Consider the following 23,202-nt stretch of genomic DNA (forward strand, 5'->3'; position numbering starts at 1 on the left):
GGTAGGTACGGATAAGAGGAATTCTATCACTGTTAAGGTATTGGGAAGATGGGCTGAACGCAGATGTTCAGGAAATCGAGGAGATGTGGATGAGGGCAGCATCAATGGTGGAAGAAAGTATTCTTTGAAGAAGGAGGACATCTCTGATGTCCTGGAAAGGAAAGCCACATTCTGGGAACAGATGCAATGGAAACAAAGGAACTGAGAAAAGGGAAGAGCATTTTTACAGGAGATAGAGTGGGAAGAGGGATAGTTAAGGTAACTGTGGGAATTATTAGGTTTATAAAAGATGTCGGTTGGCAGTTTGTCTCCAGAGATGGAGACAGAAAAATTGAGAAAGGGGATAAGTTGTCAGAAAAGGACCATGTGGATTTAGGGCAGGGTGGAAGTGAGAGGAAAAGTTGATGAAATTGCCGAGCTCAGCATGCGTACATGAAGTAAACCAATGCAGTCGTCAATGTGGCAGTGGAAGAGTTGGGGAGCATTACCAGGAAAGGCTTGGAGCATGGACTGTTCCGTATAGCCAAGAAGAGGCAGGCATAGCTGGGGCCATGCGGGTACCCACGGTTACCTCGAGTCGGGAGAAAGTGGGAAAAACAAAGGAAAAGTTGTTGAGGGTGAGGACCAGTTCTGTCAGATGAAGGAAGGTGGTGGAGAAGGAGAACTGGTTGGTTCTTTTACTGAGAAAGAAGCAGAGAGCTTTAGGCCACCTTGACGGGTGATGGAAGTGTATAGGGACTGGACATCCGTGGTGAAAGTGAGGAAATAGGGGCCAAGGAATTGAAAGTTAGTGAGGAGATTGAGAGAATGAGAGGTGTCATGGATGTAGGTGAGAGGGGACTGAACCAAGGGGAATACAACGGAGTTGAGGTATGAGCACATGGATTGAGTGAGGCAGGAGCAAACAGTGACAACAAACCTACCTGGACAGTCAGGTTGGTGGATCTTGGGTAGGAGGTGGAAGAGAGCAGTGCAGGGTAAGGGAACTGTGAGTCTGGTGGCAGTGGATGGAAGTTCTCCAGAGTTATTGATGAGTTATTATTTCAGATTTATAGGAACTACAATTCATTTGCTATCTAGCAAGCATTGCATTGTTGCCAGATTTTTAATGAAACATGCCTACAAGTAATCTAATGGGTGACGACTTTGAAAGACAGAGTTCTTCGTCCAGAAACCTGGTAAGTGGTTAGAAGAGGAACACCAACTAACCTATTCTCCTGAATGAGAATCCAGAGTGGGACTGTGTTCTGGGCCCTCATTTTTAAGTGTAGTAATTAGGTTTTGGCCATTTCCTATCCGTTCCAAATCCTGACCAGGATATCTATAATTAGACTTCCCAGTTCCTCAAACGTGGGATGTTCCTGTAACACATGGACAGAAGCCACACGCAGGAATTTTATGGACTTCCATTGCACTCAAGAAAGATTGACAAGGTTGGTCTCCTGGGGGGCATAATGCTGAATCTAACGCAGGCTTGCAGGTATTTTTGCTGTCATGATAATGTTGTTGTTTATATCGAGAAAAAGAGAACAGAATCGGTATCACTGGGATACAAGCTTTGGGATCATGAGCAAGGAGCTGGGATGTCAGCAGCAAGGTTGCACATTTATTTAGTGATACAGCGTGGCCTCTTCAGCCTGGCAAACTCCGACAACCTCGATTTAATCCTAACCTACTCACAGGACAATTTACAATGACCAATTAACCCACTCAGAATCAGAATCAGGTTTATTATCACCAGCTTGTGACATGAAATTTGATAACTTAGCAGCAGCAGTTCAATGCAATACATAATCTAGCAGAGGGAGAGAAAAAAATAATAATAAATAAAATAAAACATAATAATAAATAAACAAGTAACTCAATTACATATATTGAATAAATTATTTAAAATGTGCAAAAACAGAAATATTGTATATTAAAAAAAGTGAGGTAGTGACCAAAGCTTCAATGTCCATTTAGGGATCGGATGGCAGAGGGGAAGAAGCTGTTTCTGAATCACTGAGTGTGTGCCTTCAGGCTTCTGTACCTCCTACCTGATGGTAACAGTGAGAAAAGGGCATGCCCAGGGTGCTGGAGGTCTTTAATAATGGACACTGCCTTTCTGAGATATTGCTTCCTCAAGATGTCCTGGGTACTTTGTAGGCTAGTACCCAAGATGGAGCTGACTAGATTTACAACACTCTGCAGCTTCTTTTGGTCCTGTGCAGTAGTCCCTCCATACCAGACAGTGATGCATCCTGTCAGAATTCTCGCCACAGTACAACTATAGAAGTTTTTGAGCGTATTTGTTGTCATGCCAAATCTCTTCAAACTCCTAATACATCTTTGGAGAGTGGGAGGGAACCAGAGCACCAAGTAAATGTGTGCTACCTACTGCATCACATAGTGATTCCTGTTAGTGGGGAGGGTGGTGCCAGGAGCACACTGGGGGTCATCATATTGCAAATGGCCAGCAATATTTAAAAGCAAACTGCATCTCCTGAAGGAGAAGGGTGGTGGTACTACAAGAGAGGGCAGTGTTCTGAAATATCCAACTGAGCTGAGGTACTTTAAGTAACCGATGAATTTGTGAGACAGCAAATATCGAAGTTCACTGGCAACGTAGATCTTGGTGGGAGAGTCAGAAAGGAGGAGTGCCCTCTTTCCAGAAAGAGACAAGGGAGGCCTCAGTCCCATGGCAGGGGTGTGGATCAGTGTCAGCAAGGATGACCCAAAACATGAACAGTGTAGAGCTAGGTTCAGTGATCTGAAATTGGTCCAGTTCTACCATTGCCTCACAGTTCTTGTGACCTGGGTTCGATCCTGACTTCTGGTACTGCATGTGTGGAGTTTGCAGAATCACTGTGACTGTGGGAGATCCCTCGAAGTTTCATCCTGCCTTTGGACATCATGCTGGCCTATTGATTAATTGTCTCTTGTAAATTACCCCTTGTGTAGGTGAGTGTTAGGAGGGGAGTGGTTAATCTGCATGCGAGAGAGAGTAGGTTGACCGGAGGTGAGTGGGTGGGTGAAATTGATAGGGCTGCTCTGGAAACCAGCAGAGACTCAGTGGGCTAAATGGCCCCCTCTTATGTGGTTTGGAAATGTGAGAAAATGTGTTACTAGGGTGAAAGAGGGGAATATTAAACCAAATTATTGTTGGGACACCCCATGGCACTTGTCTTCTCAGTACAACACTGGGCAGGATCTCCCATCAACAAATTTCCTTAAATACTGTTCATCCTATGGGGATTTCCATCCCTCCACCCCTCACTGTCTGCACCTGGTTACAGTAACATCCCACTGACCTCCATCACAAACTCCAAAATGGAAATATTTACCTCCCCCCTCCGATCTCCCCGCCCCCAGAATTCCCACAATCTCACGCCACACTCCCCTTGATCTCCCCCACAAGCCCCCAAAATCTCCTGATCTCCTCCCACATTTTCCCCATCCCACCCTCCCCCAATATCCCCTCCACATTCCGCCTAATCTCCTTCTCCCCACGACACTCGCCCCGATCTGCCTCCCTCACCACGCCACCCCCTTAACCCTTCGGCTGCCTGGTCATCAGTGTGATCCCTTGCAGGAGAACCATCGGTGGTGGCCTGGCAACTAAGTTCTAGAGTATATGTGATCGCTAAGTGGGGAGAAACTGTGAAACGAGATGGTGTGTTCCTTGTTGGAGGGGGCACAATATTGGAAATAAAAACTCATGCAGTCTTTTTAAGACGGTCTGAATGCAAGTTATTTATAAAGCTGGAAAATGTTGGGTAATGGGCTACCTTGGGTTAGTTGAGGGGCTTGTCTCTGTAATGTACTGTAACAGCTAAGGATAATGCATGGTTTAATACAGCCTCCACATACCTCACAAAGTGCTGGAGGTTCTCAGCAGGTCAGGCAGCATCTATGGAAATCAGAATCAGGTTTAATATCACCGGCAGACTTCGTGAAATTTGTTAACTTAGCAGCAGCTGTACAATGCGATATATGGTAAATATAGAAAAAAAATCAGTTACAGTAAATATAGATCTATATGTATATTAAATAGTTAAATTAAAAGTAGTGCAGAAACAGAAGAATAGAGAGGCGGTATTCATGAGTTCATTGTCCATTTAGAAATCAGATGGCAGAGGTGTAGAAGCTGTTCCAAAATCACTCAGTTTGTACCTTTAGGCTTCTGTCCCTCCTTCCTGATGGTAGCAATGAGAAGCAATGAATGTTCGAGTGGGTTTAGACAGTTTGAGTCAGCATTGGAGCAAGTTTTCCATAATATCAAAGGACTAATTTCTGTGACTTACCTCTTCAGCGCAGAAATAAACCACTCTAGCTTAAGCCTCATTAACCTCAGTTAGAGCTCGGTTAATGCACATCCAGTTCCTGTTCTGGTTGAGTTAGTGTATCGCACTGAAAGAAAGGGCAGCTCAGTAGCGTAGTGGTTAGCTTGACGCTTTTACATCTCGGGTTGTTTGGAGTTTGGAGTTTGATTCTGGCGCCATCTGTAAGGAGTCTGTATGTTCTCCACTTGTGACCATGTGTGTTTCCTCTGGGTGCTCCAGTTTCCTCCCACAGTCCAAAGATGTACTAGTTAATAGATTAGCTAGTCATTGTAAATTGTCCTGTGATGAAACTAGTATTAAGTAGGTGAGTTGCTGGGCTGGAGGGGGTCTGTTCAGTGCCGTACCTCTAAATAAGTAAATAGATAAAAAGAGTAATTGAAATAATATTACCTGGTGACCGTTGACTGTTTCTCCTTCACAGCACCATGTCTCATTGAGTGACAGTCAGCATTTGAACTTGGCTGCGGTGTTCACTCAGATGTGAAACACTATGAAAAAGCCCCTTGTGCTGGATGCGAGCTGAAGCAATTTCTATTTCCTATCACAGTAAGGAGCTCAGATTCTAAGGCAGGACAGATGAATCTATGTTCAAGTGCTCCCTTGACAGAAACATTATATTTCTGCTCCTCCCTGGTAACAGGTAGAGTAACACAACAGTACGGTGCTTATTTTAAGCTGTTCTAAATGTCCTCACCTTCCCATGTGACTAGTTTAAATAAGACAGCATGACTCAATTGGATTGGGATTATAGAGAGATTTTTTCCTCCTTTAAATCTCCTGCTTTTTTACTACAGCCATTGACACAGTTTTGTACACAAAGCCAATGAAACTTGTGTGAATACTCTGGAATAGATTTAATCAAAATTTCTTAGACTGTCACTGAGGTTATGAATTTCCTTTTTAATATCTGTTCCTGAGACACACGAGAGTTGAAATTCTTTGAATGTGCCCTGCCAACCAGATAATACGGTTTTAGAAATCCTTATTATTGCTGATAGTGTCATCACTACACACAAGGTAGATTACATAAGGCACTAAAGTTTACAGGGGATCCTAATGCTTAAACAAAATTGATAGGGAGTTAAAATGTTAATTTTAATTTGGAAATATTACATTGTTATCACATTATTTACAGAAACCCTGGCATGCTCTAATTATAATACAACATGGAAAATATCATTTGATAGACTAATCTTTAAAGACATATTAATGCAGCATAGAAACAGTCCTTCAGCCCACCTTCAGCCATCATTTAGACCGATTCTTTATTAATCTCATTTTATCCTCTCCATGTTCCATCAGCTGTTTGCAGATTCTATCACCCACCTACAAACTGGGGGTCATTTACAGAGGCCAGTTAAACTACCAACCTGAACAATTTTGCATGATGGGAGAAAACAGGAGCACCTAGAAGAAAATCACACAGTCACAGCAAGTATATACAAATTCTACACGGGCAGCACTAGCGGTCAGGAATGAACTGAAGTCACTGGAGCTGTGACATCTGTCCTTTTGCTGCTCAAAGTTACCGTACAAGATAGGAGGTCCATCGGCTGCAAGGGGAACAGAACTGATCAATGTGCTTATTTGGAAAGAAATATCATGTTTACATTCTTTCTGCAGGTTTGTCTTGCAGACATTTAACACCACCTTCATTTAAATCTGGTTGTCAGCGATGTGTCTGATGATTTTGATGAAGGAACAAAGTTTTACGTTGAAGTTTGCTGATAATCCAAAGGTAGGTCAGAAAGTAAGTTGTGAGAAATACATGAAAGAGTTTGCAATTACACTGAGTGGACACAATTAGAAGAGATGGAATACAGCATGGAAAAATGTGAGGTTAACTGCTCGGGTAAGAAAAATAGGGAAAAATAACAAAATTTCGATGTTGTGAGTTTATTTCATGTTTATATGATATTGGTGTCCTTGTAAAACAACTGTAAAAGGTTAGTATGCAGGTACAGCAAAGTATAGAAGGCTATGGATTAAGGCTGGCAAATAATATTAGTATAGATGTGTAATTGATGGTCAGCATGGAGCCCGATGAATCTGCTGTCATGCTCTTTAAGCAAGTTATGAGGCAGGGAAATAACACAGTGGTTTTTTTTTATCACAAAGGGAACTGAAGAACCTAGTTTAACATAAACTTGCCTTTATAGAAAGTTCAGTAGTGTGAACCCTTCTTCAGATATTTTAGACACTGAGAAGCTTAATGGGGTAAACACAGAGAGGATCCTTCAACACCAGCAGCTTTTTTTGGGGGGGGGAAGTTCATCTAAAACCTGTATTTGTTAATTGTTGTCTTAACGAGAGTCATTAAGCCCTTATGCTTTCTGTTTAATCCTGTTAAACATCCAGTGCAGGGTATCCCTGTGGCCATCCCCCTCAACAACAGGGATACCAGTTTGGATTCTGTTGGGGCATGACCTAGCAGAGGAAAGTCACAGTGCTCAGGTCTCTGGCACTGAGTCTGACTTTGCGACTCAGAAGGGAAGGGGGGAGAAGAGGCGAGCTCTGGTGATATGGGATTCATCAGTTAGGGGAACAGAAAGGAGGTTCTGTGGGTGAGAATGAGATTCCTGGATGGAACGTTGTCTCTCAGGTACCAGGGTCCGGGGCATCTTCAATCAAGTCCTCAGCATTCTTAAGTGGGACAGAGGTCATGGTCCAGGTAGGAGGAGTGATGAGGTTCTGCAAAGTGAGTTCAGGGAGTTGAGTGCTAAGTTAAAGGACAGGAACACCAGGGTTGTGATCTCAGGATTGTTACCTGTGCCATGTGCTAGTGAGGCCAGAAATAGGAAGATTATACAGTTTAACATGTGGCTAATGAGTTGGTGTAGGAGGGAGAGCATAACATTTTCAGATCATTGTGCTCTCTTCTAGGGAAGGTGGGACCTGTACAGACAAGACATTTTGCACCTGAACTAGAAGGGGATTAATATCCTAGTGGGAATGTCTGCTAGTACTGCAAGGAGGTTGGGGGTGGGGGGGGGTTAAATTAGAGTTGCAGGCAGATGGGAAACAGAGTGTTAGAACAGTTAGTGGAGAGGGTGTGGAGATAGATGTTGGGAAGACCTCAGACAAAATCAGCAACCAAAAGGTTGAGTATGGTGCGATTAATGTCCTAAGCTGCATATATTTCAGTACATGAAGTATTGTAGGAAAGTCAGATGAGCTCAGGGCATAGATCAACACATGGGATTACGAGTTGTAGCCATTAGTGAGACTTGGTTGCAGGAGGGGTAGGATTGGCAGCTCTATATTCTGGGGTCCCGTTGTTTTAGATGTGACAGAGTGGGGGGATTAAAGGGGGAGGGGTGGCATTACTAGTCAGGAAATATGTCACAGTAGTGCTCGATCAGGACAGACTGGCGAACTCATCTACTGGGGCGCTGTGGGTGGAACTGAGGAATACTAAATGTACAACCACGTTAATGGGCTATATTATAGACCACCCAACAGTCCCAGGGATTCAGAGGAACAAATTTGCAGAGAGATCGCAGTCTGTTGCAAGGTTGTTATTGTAGGTGATTTTAACTTTCTACATATTGACTGGGACTCCCATACTGTAAAAGGACTAGATGGGGTAGAGTTTGACCAGATGTGTTCAGGAAAGTTTCCTTAATCAGTACATGGAAGTCCCAATGAGAGAATGTGCAATACTTGATCTCCTATTAGGGAATGAGACAGGGCAGGTGTCAGAAGTTTGTGTAGGGGAACACTTTGCATCACAATGCCATTAGTTTCAAAGTAAATATGCAAAAAGATAGGTCAGGTCTGCAGGTTGAGATTCTAAATTGGAGAAAGGCCAATTTTGATGGTATCAGAAAGGATCTGGCAACTGTGCATTGGGGCAGGCTGTTTTCTGGCAAAAGTGTACCTGGAAAGTGGGAGGCTTTCACAAGTGAAATTTTGAGAAAACAAAGCTTCTTTGTGCCTGTCAGAATAAAAGATAAGGATATAAAGAGATATTGAGGCCCTGGTTAAGGAAAAAAGGAGGTGCATAGCAGGTATAGGCAGGTATGAACAAATGAGGTGCTTATGGAGTTTAAGAAATTCAAGAGAACACTTAAGAAAGAAATCAGGAGAGCTAAAAGAGGGCATGAGGTTACTAAAGGAGAATCCTAAGGGTTTCTCCAGATATGTTAAGAGCAAAAGGAGTGCAAGGGACACAATTGGTCCTCTGGAAGATCATAATGGTAATCCACGCATGGAACCAAAAAACATGGGTGAGATCTTGAACAAAATTTTTGTATCTGTATTTACTCAGGAGATAGACACTGAATCTATGGAAGTGAGGCAAAGTGACATCAACTTCATGGACCCTATACAGATTACAGAGGAGGAGGTGTTTGCTTTCCTTAGACAAATTAGAGTGGGTAAAGCCCCAGGGCCTGGCAGGTTGTTCCCTCAGACCCTGTGGGAAGCAAGTGCAGAAATTGCTAGGGCCGTAACAGAGATACTTAAATGATCCTTAGTGACTGTTGAGGTACCAAAGGATTGGAAGATAGCCGATGTTTTTCTGCTGTTCAAGAAAGGCTCTAAAAATAAACCAGGGAATTATAGGCCAGTGAGCCTGACATCAGTAGTGGGAAATTTATTGGAAGGCGTTCTGAGGGGCTGGATACGTATGTATTTTGATAAATGTGGACTGATTAAGGATAGACAGCATGGTTTCATGTGTGGCAGGTCATGTCTAACCAATCTTAGAGTTTCACAAGACAAAGGAGTAGAAGTAGGCCATTCGGGCCATCAAGTCTGCTCCGAGATTTTTGAGAAAGTTACCAGGAAAGTTGATGAAGGCAAGGCAGTGGATGTTGTCCTATGGACTTTAGCAAGGCAGTTGACAAGGTCCCACATGGGAGGTTGGTCAAGAAGGTTCAGTTGCTCAACATTCAAGATGAGGTAGTAAATTGGATTAAACATTTTCTTGTGGGAGGGGCCAGAGGATGGTTGTAGATAGTTGCCTCTCTGACTGGAGGCCTGTGACTAGTGGAGTGCAGCAGGGACTGGTGCTGGGTCCAGTGTTGTTTGTCCTCTATATCAGGGGTCCCCAACCTTTTTTGCACTACGGACCGGTTTCATATTGGCAATATTCTTGCGGACTGGCCGACCCTGGTGTAGGGTTGCCAACCGACAAGAGTAGCAGTCAAATACGTTGCGTTTACCCAGAGAAAGACTACAATGACCATGAAGCCTTGCGCGTGCACCAGTGCGCATGCGTGACCTGCCCATGTGTGTACCTGCCGATCTTTTCCCCTGCAAATCGTTTTTGGCGATTCTGCTCGGGGCGGGGGTGGGGGGGTGTTGTTAATCATGACCGGAATATAGGTGAGAAGTGGCTAATACACTCAATGTCGTTTGTAAAAGGGTTGATCTAATGAATTTAATATTAAACACACAGCACATATTTTCCTCGCATGAATATAGTGATGAGTCAATTATCAGGGGAGCTTGAAGTAAGTGTTGAACGAACTTCCAGTAGAAGTGGCAGAAGCAGGTTTGATATTATCATTTAAAGAAAAATTGGATAGGTATATGGACAGGAAAGGAATGGAGGGGTATGGGCTGAGTGCAGATCGGTGGGACTAGGTGAGAGTAGCGTTCGGCACGGACTAGAAGGGCCGAGATGGCCTGTTTCCGTGCTGTAATTGTTATATGGTTATGTAAGTCAATAGCATCATAACATTTTAAGTAACGTTTGGACATTAAACACACAGCACATATTTTCCCCGTATGAACATATAAAATCATTGCAACACACCAATATCGCTGAATCAGTGGGAGCCCTGGGCTTGTTTTCCTGCAACAAGACGGTCCTATCGAGGGGTGATGGGAGATAGCGATACTCGAAGGAGGTTCCTTATGCCCAGTCTATTCCGCAATTTAGTTTTCGTTGCATTCATTGCAGAAAACTCTGCTTCGCAGAGAAAGGTTGAAAATGGAAGCAACGTTTTCAGTGCTTTCGTGGCTATCTCAGGATATTTAGCCTTGACTTTGATCCAGAATACCGGCAGAGATGTAATGTCAAACATGCTTTTCAGCCCGCCGTCATTTGCAAGCTCAAGGAGTTGATCTCCTTCCTGCGCTGACATGGATGACGCATGCGTAATGACCCCGCGTGCATAATGGCTCAACAGTGGCCGTGACAGGGAATGAGGGAAGGTTTCCTCGTGGCCCGGAACGGAATGAGGAAAGGTGCCACTGACAGGGAAAGGTGCCGTCCATGACAGGGAATGAGGAAAGGTGCAGGTGACTCATATTGCCAAATCATATCATTTCCTCGCGGCCCAGTAGCACATGCTTTGCGGCCCGGTGGTTGGGGACCGCTGCTCTGTATCAACAATCTGGATGATAATGTGATTAACTGGATCAGCAAATTTGCGGATGACATCTAGATTGGGGATGTAGTGGACCACAAGGAAGGCTATCATGGCTTGCAGTAGGAAATGGACCAGCTGGAAAAATGGTTGAAAATTTTCAGATGGAATTTAACGCAGACAAGTGTGAGGTGTTGCACTTCGGCAGGACAAACCAGACATTGTAGGTCTTCCACAGTGAATGGTAGGGTACTGAGGGGTATGGTAGAACAAAGGGATATGGGAATATAGGTACATAATTCATTAAGTGACTGCACAGGTAGATAGGGTCGTAAAGAAAGCTTATGGCACATTGGCCTTCATAAATCAAAGTACTGAGTACAGGAGATGAGATGTTTTGTTGAAGCTGTATAAGGCATTGGTGAGGCCTAATTTGGAGTATTGTATGTAGTTTTAGTCACCTTCTTACAAGAAAGATGTTGAAAGAGTACAGAGAAAATTTACAAGGATGTTGCCGGGTCTGGAGGACCTGAGTTATAAGGAAAGATTGAATAGGTGAGGGCTTTATTCCTTGAGACATAGGAAATTGAGGGATTTGATATAGGTATACAAAATCATAAGGGATATAGGTAGTGTAAATGTAAGCAGGCTTTTTTTCACTGAGTTTGGATGGGACAGCAACCAGAGGTCATGGGTTAATGGTGAAAGGTGAAAATTTTAAGGGGAACATGAGGGGAAACGTCTTCACTTTGAGGGTCCTGAGAATGTGGAATGAGCTGCCAGTGCAAGTGGTGCATGCAAGCTCGATTTCAACGTTTAGAGAAGTTTGGATAAGTACATGGATGGTAGGGGTATGGAGGGCTATGGTCCCAGTGCGGGTCAATGGGAGGAGGCAGATTAAATAGTACTGCACGGATTACATGGGTCAAAAGGCCTGTTTCTGTGCTGTACTTATCTATGACTCTGTGATTATAGTAAAATGGACGGATGAATGGACAAAAAGCCTGTACTTGATTATTTTTCTGTATGACTTTAAATACTCCTCTTTGAGAAAGCAACCAGTGAGTAAGGAGGCAATAGGATTGCACTAACTTGTTATATTAATGGTTCAATGGGAGATTCTGTACCTACAGTATGCAAACGACACACACAAAATGCTGGAGGAACTCAGCAGGTCAGGCAGCATTTATGGAAACGAATAAACAGTTGACATTTCGGGCTGAAGCCATTCTTCAGGCAGGACTGGAAAGCTAAGGGGGAAGATGCCAGAATAAAAAGGTGGGAAGGGGCGGGGAATGAAGTTAAGAAGCTTGGTGGTGATAGGTTGAAAAGATAAAGGGCTGGAGAAGAAGGAACCTGATAGGAGAGGAGAGCGGACCATGAGAAAAAGGGAAGGAGAGGGGGGCCACCAGGGAGATGTGATAGGCAGGTGAGGAGAAGAGGTAAGATGCCAGAGTGGGGGAATTAAAGAAGAGGGAAGGAGGAGGAAGATAAAAATGACCAGAATTTGGTTAATAATCATTCCTGAACTGATAGTGTGGGACCCAAGGCTTCTGTACCCCTTGCCTGATGGCAGTTGTGGCTTGGATGTTGGTCTCCTTGATGATGGATGTTGGTTTCTTGTGGTAGCTCTCCTTGTCAGTATGCTGAGTGATGGGGAAGACTTTGCCTGTGTCGCACTGAACTGTATCTACCTTTCTGCATCCTCTCTAGTTCCACCCGATAGGGGTAGCAAGACGAGAGTATGACTGGATGATGGGTGTCCTTGATGGATGCCAATTTCTTATCGGTGCAAGTCTTTCCATTTTAGCCAAGGAAGAAGAGAGGCAAAATTAGTGAGGCTGTGGCTGTTTGTTATGACCTTGTACCATTCTGGAGCCTATGCAGTCTTCTGGCCTAGCAGGGGGAGGGTAGGGGCATTGATACTGTATTGCAAAGCTGGAGGAGGTTCTGTTATATCTTGAAGTAAAAGAATAGCGGAGATTAAGTTTTGTTGTTTAAGAACACACACCAGTCCTCATAGAGGGATCAGTGAGCAGGTTCAAGTTTCCTGAGTGTCAGCATCTCTGAGGATCTATCCTGGGCCCAACCTATCGATGCAGTTATGAAGATGATGCTGGGATGGATCTCTCTGCTGCTGGAGAAGGAGTCTGTGTGGAGGCCCATTGTTCACTGTGGCCTGCAGGTAGGCCTCTGCATTTGAGTCGTATCTCTCTCCCTGTCTCGATGCTGTTGAAGGATGTTACCAAAGTTCTGCGTTTAATGGATTGGACTATGGACTGTGGACTTTTTCATTTTCATGGTGCTTATATTCTGTGTTTTCACTGGCTCCTTCTTGTTGCTGTATGGTGTGTTTTGTTCATTTTTGTGTGGGGCAGGGGGGTTTGGGGGTGGTTGATAATGTTGCTGTTCTTCTTTGTGTATGGGGCAGATTTTGATGTTTTCTTTGTTTCATGGCTATCTGGAGAAGACAAATCTCACAGTTGTATACTGCATACGTACCATAGGCATCCATTAGTCTCGTGAGACCATGGATTTGCGCCTTGGAAGGTTTCCAGGGCGCAGGCCTGGGCAAGGTTGTATGGAAGACTGGCAGTTGCCCATGCTGCAAGCCTCCCCTCTCCACGCCACTGATGTTGTCCAAGGGAAGGGCACTAGGGCCGATACAGCTTGGCACTGGTGTCGTTGCAGAGCAATGTGTGGTTAAGTGCCTTGCTCAAGGACATAACACGCTGCCTCAGCTGAGGCTCTTACTAGCAACCTTCAGATCACTAGACTGATGCCTTAACCACTTGGCCATGCGCCAACACTGCATACATACTTTGATGTGAAATGAAACTTAGAATCTTTGAACCCTTGGACTCCCATCCCTGGGAAAACCCATTATTCATTTTCCTCCCATCCAACACACCGGGATTCACTACAGTCTTTTGCTGCCCATTACTTGGCCAATTTTCAGTTATCAGTCACTGAATCCAATAAGAAATAAGATGAGGAGAAATAACTTCATGCAGGATTTTGAGAATTCTCTCATTACAAGGGTGTGGAGACCCTTTCAGTGAACTTATTGAAAAGAGATGTTGAGAGTTTGCTGGGTACTGTAGGAATTGTGGGGCATGGGGGTAGTGCTGGAAAATGTGACAGACAATGAAGAGCTAAAATGTGGATAAATGGCAGGACAGGCTGAAAAGGGCAGATAAAAAACAGCTGTTGCCTCACTTCTGTCAGAAAACATGATACAAAACATCTGAAAGCAACATTTGAAAAGGAGAGAGTTGAAGATCCTCAGTCTATTGGATTGGTGGTTCAGTCACAGAACTCTAGCCTGCCATGCAGGAGGCCTTGAGTTCAAATCCCAACGAATGCAAGCTGTTAGTTTTTACTCCTGCCTCTCCTGCATGTCCACATTCCGTGTTCTTCCATCTATTAAACCCTCTTTATCCGCTCCTCCACACCCTTTGTTTAGTGTTTTCCTCCTACAACTTTGCAACAGCTGCTCAAACTCACAACTTTCTTTCATCTGACTTAAATACTTCGGAAGTAGCAGTGACACGTGAAAAATGTCAAGTTAGCCACTTTGATGCAAGAATCAATAAGAGCTGAATATTTTATGAAAGGAGGCAGATTGGATAATGTTGATTTTCAAAGGGGATCCAGATGTCTTTGAATACTACTCTTGAAAAGACAACATAGAGGTGCGCCAAGTAGGAGGAGAAGCAAATGGTATGTTGGCTTTTGTTACCAGAGAGTTTGAGTTCATAAGGTCATAAGACCATAGGAGCAGAATTAGGCCACAGCCCATCGAGCCTGCTCCAACCATTCCATCATGGCTGATTTGTTCTCCTTCTCAACCCCATTCTCCTGCCTTCTCGCCATAACCTTTGACACACCTACTAATCAAGAACCTATCAACCTCCCCTTTAAAATATACCCAATGACTTGGCCTCCACAGCCACCTGTAGCAATGAATTCCACAGTTTCACCACCTAAGAGCTAAAGAAATTTCTCCTCATCTGTGTTCTAGAGGGACATTCCTCTATTTTGATGCTGTACCCTCTGGTCCTAGACTCTCCCACTATAGTAAACATCCTCTCCACATCCACTCTATCTAGGCCTTTCAGTAAGTTTCATTGAGACCACCTCATTCTTCTAAGTACAGTGAATACAGGCCCAGAGCCATCAAACACTCTTCATACATTAACCCTTTCATTCCCAGAATCATTCTCATGAATCTCCTCAGATCTTCTCCAATGCCAACACATCTTTTCTTAGATAAGGGGGCCAAAGCTGCTTAAAATACTCCAAGTGTAGTCTGAAGCCTCAGCATTACATCCTTATTCAGTTGTAGAGAAACAGTCAGAGTCATCGAGTTATAGAGTCCTATAGCATAGAGACAGGCCTTTCTGCCCTCCATGTCCAAAGTCCTCTCTAAACTAATCCCATTTACTTTCACTCGGTCTATAATCTTTTATGTCTTGGTGATTCATGTGCTCATTCAGAAATGAAATTTTCTGCTTTCACCAGTCCCTCCTCATAAATGAAACATTGCATCCAGACAACATTCTGGTGATTCAGAGGAACATTGTTTCCGTTGGCAGTATACATGAGTATAGTTAAATGGCAATAAACTGAGCTTGAATCTCTTCTGCACCCTCTCCAGCAAAATTACATCCTTCCTAAAGTGTGGAGTCTAGTTTTGCTCACAATACACAATATTTCAGCTGTAGCCTTATTGCAGTTATTTTGGAATTTAGTGAGGCATTTATATCATGTTTCCTTGGCTTAAAAGCTGGTCTTTTTCACCAATGGTGTGTAGCAGTGATTCACCAGAATAGTTCCAGCTTTGGCAGCTTTGCTGCTGGAGGGACAATTGAGAAGACGTGGCCTGTGGTACCCGAGAGGTTTGATGAGTTCACAATGAAACTTATGCTTTTCTTACAGAAATCAACCAGCTCGATGTAGGATGGTTCCCTTGGATGAGGTGTCCAGATCATGGAATCCTAGAATGATCAACCATGGTTCTGTCTGAGGGAAGACCTCTAATTTCCACCTTCCATCCACCCCCAACCCAGGCTAATTCTTATTCCACCCACATCCCCTCTTGAAAACACAATGGAACCTGCTTCTGCAACATCTTTAGTCATTCCATTTGGGATTCCTGGAATCATGGGGCAGGAGTGAACACTTCCACAATCTGAGCCTGTTCTGCCATTCAAAGACAACATGGCTGACCAAACAAATTCGGTAGATGCTTCCCACCTTCTCTCCATTTATCTTGATCTCTTTAGCCATCAGAACTTTATCCGACTCCTTCATTCTATATTTAATGATTAGGCTTCACCTGTCCTCTATGGTAGAGAATTCCTTAGGTACACAAGACAGTCCCCAATGGCCTATACAGTATTCTTGGGGTTTGAACAGGGGTTCTGGATTTTTACCAGCAGAAACATCTTTCCTGCTTTTGTACATTTCACCTTATTCTTCTAAAGACTAGTCAATGGTCCTAATCGTCTCCTCATGTATTACTCCTGCCATCCAGGAAATTAGTCTTAGAGATCTTCAATGAACTCTCTCTATAGCAAAATGCCCTTCCTCAGAGAAGGAGCCAGTACCACTCAGGAAAAAAAACTCCAGCTGGATTCTCCTCAGGGGTTGTACAGCAGCAGTGGGAATTTAGCCTTCCTAACTGCTTGCTGCAGCTGAATGTTCGTTACTCAGTGCTTGTTGTTCAAGGAACCTGAGAAATCACCGTACTTTCCTTATGATACTATTCAGGAAAATGTACATCTGTCAGTTTTAGAACCTTATGCTTATCTACATTAAATTGTATGTGCCCACTCACCAGGAAATGACATGTCAGAAAGCAAGATACAAAGAAATGGCTATGCTTGTGAATGCAACTATTGAATAAAATGTCCATTGTGTTGGTGGTTCAGTTGTAGAATTCTTGACTGCCATAGGGGAGACTTGGTCAATGCAAAATAACATTTTTTTACTCTTGCCTGTATTCATTCCATGTTCTTTCTTGTACTTAAACCCTCATTCCTACCCTCACACTATCTGTCAATGAGCTAATTAAAAGGAGATGATGACAGATATCTAGATACTGTGGGAATCTTGCACTTAGCATAAAAGATACAGTAGAAGTTTCTCTACTTATATCTTTTTCCCCAAGTAGAGGTGTCAAAAGCTAGAGGCATATACACCAGGAAAGCAATAGATTCGAGATGGCATAGGTTTAAGGTGAGAGGAATAAGTTTTAAAAGAAGCCTAAGGGGCAAATTCCACACAACATGGGAAGTCTTTTATTAATGTGACAGATTGGATAATGTTGCTATTTAAAGGAATGCGGCTGTCATTGTACACTAGCACCAGAAAGTCAGCAGGTAAGTGCAGCAATTAGGAAAAGAGGTGAATGGTGTGTTGGCCTTCATTCGGAGAGAACTTGAGTTCAGTTGTAGAGAGCCAGAGTCATAGAGTTATAGAGCCATACAGCATAGAGACAAGCCCTTCAATCTGTCATGTCCAAAGTCCTCTCTACCACTAATTTCATTTACTTTCACTTGTTCTGTAACCTTTGATTCTTGGTGCTCAGTCAAACGTCTTTTAAATGTTGTGAGAATCTCTGTATCCACCATGTTCTCAACTATTCCAGACTGCAAAAACCTCAAATGAAAAAAATCATCCTCAACTCCCCTCTAAACATCTTACTCCTCACCTTTAACCCATGCCACCATGTCTCAGACAGCTCCTACTAGCAAGTTCCTTACTCTTTACCCTGTCTGTGCCCTTCAGAATTTAGTACATCTCTATCACATTCCCCTCAGCTTCCTCTTCTCCAAGGAAAAGAAAGCCTGTTCATCTAGTCTCTCCTCATACTGAAACATCCCATCTCAGGCAACATCCTGGTGAATCTCTTCTGCATTCTCTGCAGTGCAATCATTGTCTTTCATATAGCACAGTGACTAGATCTACATTTCAGCTTAGACCTTGTTGTAATAATATTGTGCCTTTGTGAGCCAGGTGTGATCTCCTTACCTTAAAAGTTTGTACTTTCCGTAAAATGTAGGCAGTGACATAACACTAGAATGGGCTGGGTACAGCAGCTTTGCTATTTGAAGGGCAATGGAAACCACCTGGACTGTGGTAACTTCACTTTAGAGGCATGAGATGTCTCATATATTTCTTACAGAGATCATTTGGTTGAATTCAGGGAGGTTGATTCCTTTGGCTGATGAGTCTAGATTCAGATTGTTTAATGCCATTTCCAATACGCAAGTGTAAAGGCGACTAAAATAATTGTTACTCTGCATCTAATGCAGCACAAAAAGAAACACAATGAGATAAAGAACACAACAATACAAAATCATAATAAATGTAAATACATAAGAAGGTTTATATACAGAGATTGTATGTCCATAAAGTGATTCTGGGCTCAGGAGTATCTGTACATAAGGTGACTCTGACAGGACAAAATAATGTTGCGCTGGTGGGAGGGGGGTGGTTACTGGGCAGAGGTGTTGAACAGCTTTACTGCTTGGGGAAAGTAACTGTTTTTGAGTCTGGTGGTCCTAGTGTGTGTAAGGGGTTTCTTTTTTTTATGTCACTGCGTAGTCTAATTAAAATAGCTTCTTTGTTATGTTATAATTGAAAGGGCTTCTTTGTTATGTTAACTGCTGAGAAAGTCTTCCCCTAGCAGTTTGTTTGGATCACGTTACTGATAAGAAGATGTTACGAACTAATTGGGATAGTTGTTGTGCTTTTGGTGTGTCTGTAAGATATTGTATGCGCGGGGTTTTGGGGCAGAAGGCGGGAGAGAGAAACAGAGGATGGACCAGGTGCTGTGAGTCCGCTAACAGGGTCGGACCCCGAGCGGGGCGTTTGGCAAGGAGAGCAGACGGAGATGGACTCGTGTGGAGCGTCTGGTCTACCACTGTTGTTGGTCCCAGGCGGCCGGTCGAGGTGGTCCGAGGGGTCGCAGGGTGAAGAAGAAGGGTCCTGAGCTCCAACTGTTTGTGCACGAAGAGATTGAACTTTGATAAGTGTGGCGCCTTTTATTTTCCTTTTATATTTTATTCTCTATTAATTATATAGTTCCAGTAATATCTATAAACTGTAAATTATTTAATCATATCTGGTGTATTGTCTGTTATTTGGGCAGGGTGGGGTACATCACACAGCATCCACACAAACTGATTACCCAGTTTGGCGGGGCCGAGGGCTGTTTCCCTAGACGACAGCGAGCCGAGCGACCCTGAGGCTGGCCAGGATGGCAGGAATGGAGGTTTTGATGTGAGCCATTGCCTGCTGTTCAAAGCACTTCATGATGATTGGTGTCAGTGCCACCAGGCAGTAGATGTTTCGTTCTGAAGATGTAGAGTTCTTCGGTACAGGGATGATGGTGGCTGATTTGAAGCTTGTGGGTTAGCAGCCTGGATGAGTGAAGATGTCAGTGAGCTGGTATGCACACTCCTTGGGTACTTGGCCTGGGATGTTGTCTGCCCCGGCTGGCTTACGGGGGTTAACTCTACAGAGTCTTTCTCACGTCTGCTGCTGTTACAGATGGTGGCTACTCTCTTAGGAGGGGTCTTGCTTTTCTGACTGATGTTGTGTTGCATGCCTCAAAGCGTGCATAAAATTTGTTTAGAGCATCAGGGAGGGAAGCGTCACAGCTACAGTCGATGCTGTTTTTCCTTGTCAAGTCTGTAACACCCTTGATGTCCAGCCACATACACCAGGGATCGTTATCGGACAGGTGTTCCTGAAATTTTTGTGAGTAGGCAGTGCTTGCCCTTTTGATGCCTAAGATGAGGTTTCCCTGGTTGGTCTGAGAGCTCTTCTGTCTCTAGACTTGAAAGCAGCATACCAGCTTTTGCTTTAGAGTGTACCTCTGTCTTCAGCTAGCACGTCTGGTTAGGCTGTGAGATGACCATTCTTGAGGTAGTAATGTCATCTGCACACTTGCAGATGCAGCTGGTGACAGATGAGGCATATTCCTATTCATGTCATTCTAGAATGGTCGCAGCAGAGAAGTAAGCCATTCAGCCCATCATGTTGACGATGGCTCTATGCCAGAACTCCCCTCTGCTCACCAGCCAATTCCGCACAGTCTTGCAAATTTTTCTCTATTACCTGCCTCATGAGGTGCACTATGATCCCTACCTCCATCACTCTGTGTTCTCAGAATGTAATCCATTCTGGATTCTAAACCCACTTCTCAAGACCCTTTACAATACAGGAACGCTTGCTGCTCCTGTACTCAAATCCCCCTGTAATCAATATTGTGAGTGGCTGGAATCAAAACGCTGCCCCGTGGGGCACCCACCAGTCACTGTCTGCCACCCAGACAATGATCCTGCTGCTTTCTGGGTCAGCACGGTAGCATAATGGTTAGCACGAGGCTTTACAGTCCCAGCCACCGGGGTTCAAGCCCTGCCGCTGTCTGTAAGAAGTTTGTACGTTCTGCCCGTGACCATGTGGGTTTTCTCTGGGTGCTCTGGTTTCCTCCCACACTCCAAAGATGTACCGATTGGGAAGTTAATTGGCCATTGTAAATTGTCCGATGATTAGGCTAGGGTTAAATCGAGGTTGCTGGGCGGTGCTACTTGAAGGGCTGGAAGGGCTTACTCCACACTGTATTTCAACAAATAAACCAATTGTTCATCAATGGCAATATAATACCCTTACATACTTCATTTTACATACCAATTTCTTATGTGGAACCTTATCAAAAACTTCCAGAAAGTTCATTGTCTTGCCCTTATGTGTCTACAAGTTACATCCTCAATAAACTTACACTTCTTTCCATGAACTTTTGATGACTTTGTTCAGTTACATTAACATTTTCCAATTGCTCTGTATTTACTTCTTTTAATTCCCTACTACTGATGTTAGACTTAATTTTCTATCCTCTCAGGGGTACTGCCACCTTGTCATGGTGGAGAGGCTTGTGTGATCGTGAGAACTTGAGAGCGTTGTCGCCTGGAGTTTAGCTCCTAGCAGGGTCATCTAGGGCAGTAAGGTCAAGGGGGAGGATCCAGATGATTTTGGCCCTTTCTGTGCCAAGGATTGTATGATGACTGCTTGTGCATCAGTCTCCCTACATTAAAAGACCTCATGTGCAGGCATTCCCCCTGGTTTGGTAATCCAATCAACTTGGACAAAGCCCTGTGGTGATCAGGAAGTAGTAACAGGAGCAGGACAATGAAGTCTGGTAGCTCTCAGCCACAAGCTGGCACACAGACGGTGGTGTTAGATACAGTCATTTTGCTCTCGGACTGAGGCAGATAGAGCTTTTCGGCAGCTGCACCCATGACTGAGCAGCCCTATTTAGGACCCGCTGTGTTCACCCCACATGGGGAAGGGGTTGAAAAAGGTGCCCTAAAAATATAACCATATAACCATATAACAATTACAGCATGGAAACAGGCCATCTCGGCCCTTCTAGTCCATGCCGAACTCTTACTCTCACCTAGTCCCACCGACCTGCACTCAGCCCATAACCCTCCATTCCTTTCCTGTCCATATAGCTGTCCAGTTTAACTTTAAATGACAACATCGAACCTGCCTCATCCCCTACTGCTGGAAGCTCGTTCCAAACAGCCACCACTCTCTGAGTAAAGAAGTTCCCCCTCATGTTACCCCTAAACTTTTCCCCCTAAAATACACTGCCTCCTCACTCCTGACTGGATTACCACATCCAGTGGGATAACCGAACTGTGGCCTGAAACAAAAGCAAATGAATATAGGAATTTGGAATGTGCTGTCACTTATGGATAGTGAAACAAGCGTTCGTCCTGAAAGACGTACTGCCATCATCTCAAGAGAACTCAGAAGATTCCAAATTGACCTTGCCACCCTCTCTGAAACATGATTAGCCAAGGAAGGGCAATTGAAGGAGAAGGGTGGATACATTTTTTCTGGAAGGACAAATCAGCAGATGAATCCAGAATCCACAGGACTGGATTCGCTATAATAAACATCATCATCAGTCACCTCTCCGAATTGCTAGTTGGCATCAATGAACACCTCATGTCCATGCACCTTAAACTCCCTAACAACCAAATAACTACAGCTGTGAGTGCCTACACTCCAACCCTAGACTCACCAGACAATATTATGGAGACCTTCTATACCAACCTAGACCGATATTCCCAAGGAAGATAAAGTCATTCTTTTTGGAGACTTCAATGCTAGAGTTGGCAGGGTCAACAACTCCTGGAAAGGCCTAACTGGGAAGGAAGGTGTTGGCAACATCAACTCCAGTGAAATGCTCTTACTCTCCAAGTGTGCTGAACATGACCTGACCATCACTTACACCCTGTTCCACCAGAGAGATATGGTGAAAACATTTTTGATACATCCTCGTTTAAAGATTTGCATCTTATAGATTATGTCATTGTTTGGAGGAGGATTCGCAGAGACGTAAAAAAATACAAGAGCCATGATCAGTGCTGATGATGGTTGGACAGACCATCGGCTTATTTGCTGAAAAATGACCATCAAGATCATGTGGAAGAGTAGAGTCCAAAACAAGCTGAGCTGTCGCAGGTTCAATGTTGAGAGCCTAAAAGTGTAAATCCCTGTTTTTTATTCTCTCCCTGCTTTTTAAATAGGGGGTTACATTTTCCACCTTCCAATTTGAAGGAACTGTTTCAGGGTCTTGGAAGATAGCCAGCAGTGCATCTGCTATTTCCAGGGCTATTTTCCATATAATTGTGGGGTGTAGATTTTCAGGCGCAAAGATCAGACAAATTAATTTCTCAAACGTTCTTTCCAATCTAGCTCTCTTCATTTCCTTCCTCTTTCTGGACTCTCACTTTCTTAATGTTCCTGGGAGGCTATTGTTATCTTCCTTTCAGAAGACAGAACCAAAGTAAGCATGTAATTGGTCTGCCCACTATAACTTCCCCTATTTCTGACTGTGTTGGACCTACACTCAGTGGACTCTTTATTCAGTACACCTGCTTATTAATGCAATTATCTATTCAGCCAATCATATGGCAGCAACTCAATGCAGTCATGGTTAGGAAGTTCAGTTGTTGTCAGACCAAACATCAGAATAGGGAAGAAATATGATCCAAGCGACTTTGACTGAGGAATAATTGTTGGTGTCAGATGGGGTGGATTGACTATCTCAGAAACAGCTGATCTTCTGGAATTTTCATGCACAACAATCTCTAGAGTTTACGGAGAATGGTGCGAATAGCAGAAACAAAAATCCAGTGAGTGAAAATGCTTTGTTAATGAGAGAGATCAGAGGAGAATTGCCAGATTGGTTCAAGCTGGTAGGAGGGTGACAGTAAATTAAATAACCATGCTTGACAACAGTGGTGTGCAGAAGAGCATCTCTGAATGTACAAATCCAACCTTGAAGTGGATGGGCACAACAGCAAAAGACCATAAACATATGATCAGAGACCACTTTAATTAAGTACAGGAGGTACCTAATAAAGTGGTGCTGAGTGTACATTTGTTTTCACTAACTTTTTCAGGTATTTATAGAAGCTTCAATGATCAGTAGGAGCCATGTATCTGCTTTCTATCTATATTGTATTTGG

The 23,202-nt window shown here is 43.7% G+C and overlaps 1 protein-coding gene across 1 annotated transcript in view; it reads right to left on the bottom strand.

The window, feature by feature from the left end:
* The window catches only part of LOC134344159 (N-acylethanolamine-hydrolyzing acid amidase-like), a 64,821-nt gene that overhangs the window by 5,135 nt on the left and 36,484 nt on the right, over nt 1-23,202 (bottom strand). Inside the window, exon 11 of the mRNA XM_063043492.1 lies at nt 3,850-3,889. Within this exon, the coding sequence (XP_062899562.1) occupies nt 3,851-3,889 (39 nt within the window). The 3' untranslated portion in view covers nt 3,850. The remainder of the gene's footprint in view (nt 1-3,849; nt 3,890-23,202) is intronic.

This window comes from Mobula hypostoma, chromosome 3 (genome assembly GCF_963921235.1).
Source record: "Mobula hypostoma chromosome 3, sMobHyp1.1, whole genome shotgun sequence".
In the NCBI taxonomy this organism is placed as follows: domain Eukaryota; kingdom Metazoa; phylum Chordata; class Chondrichthyes; order Myliobatiformes; family Myliobatidae; genus Mobula; species Mobula hypostoma.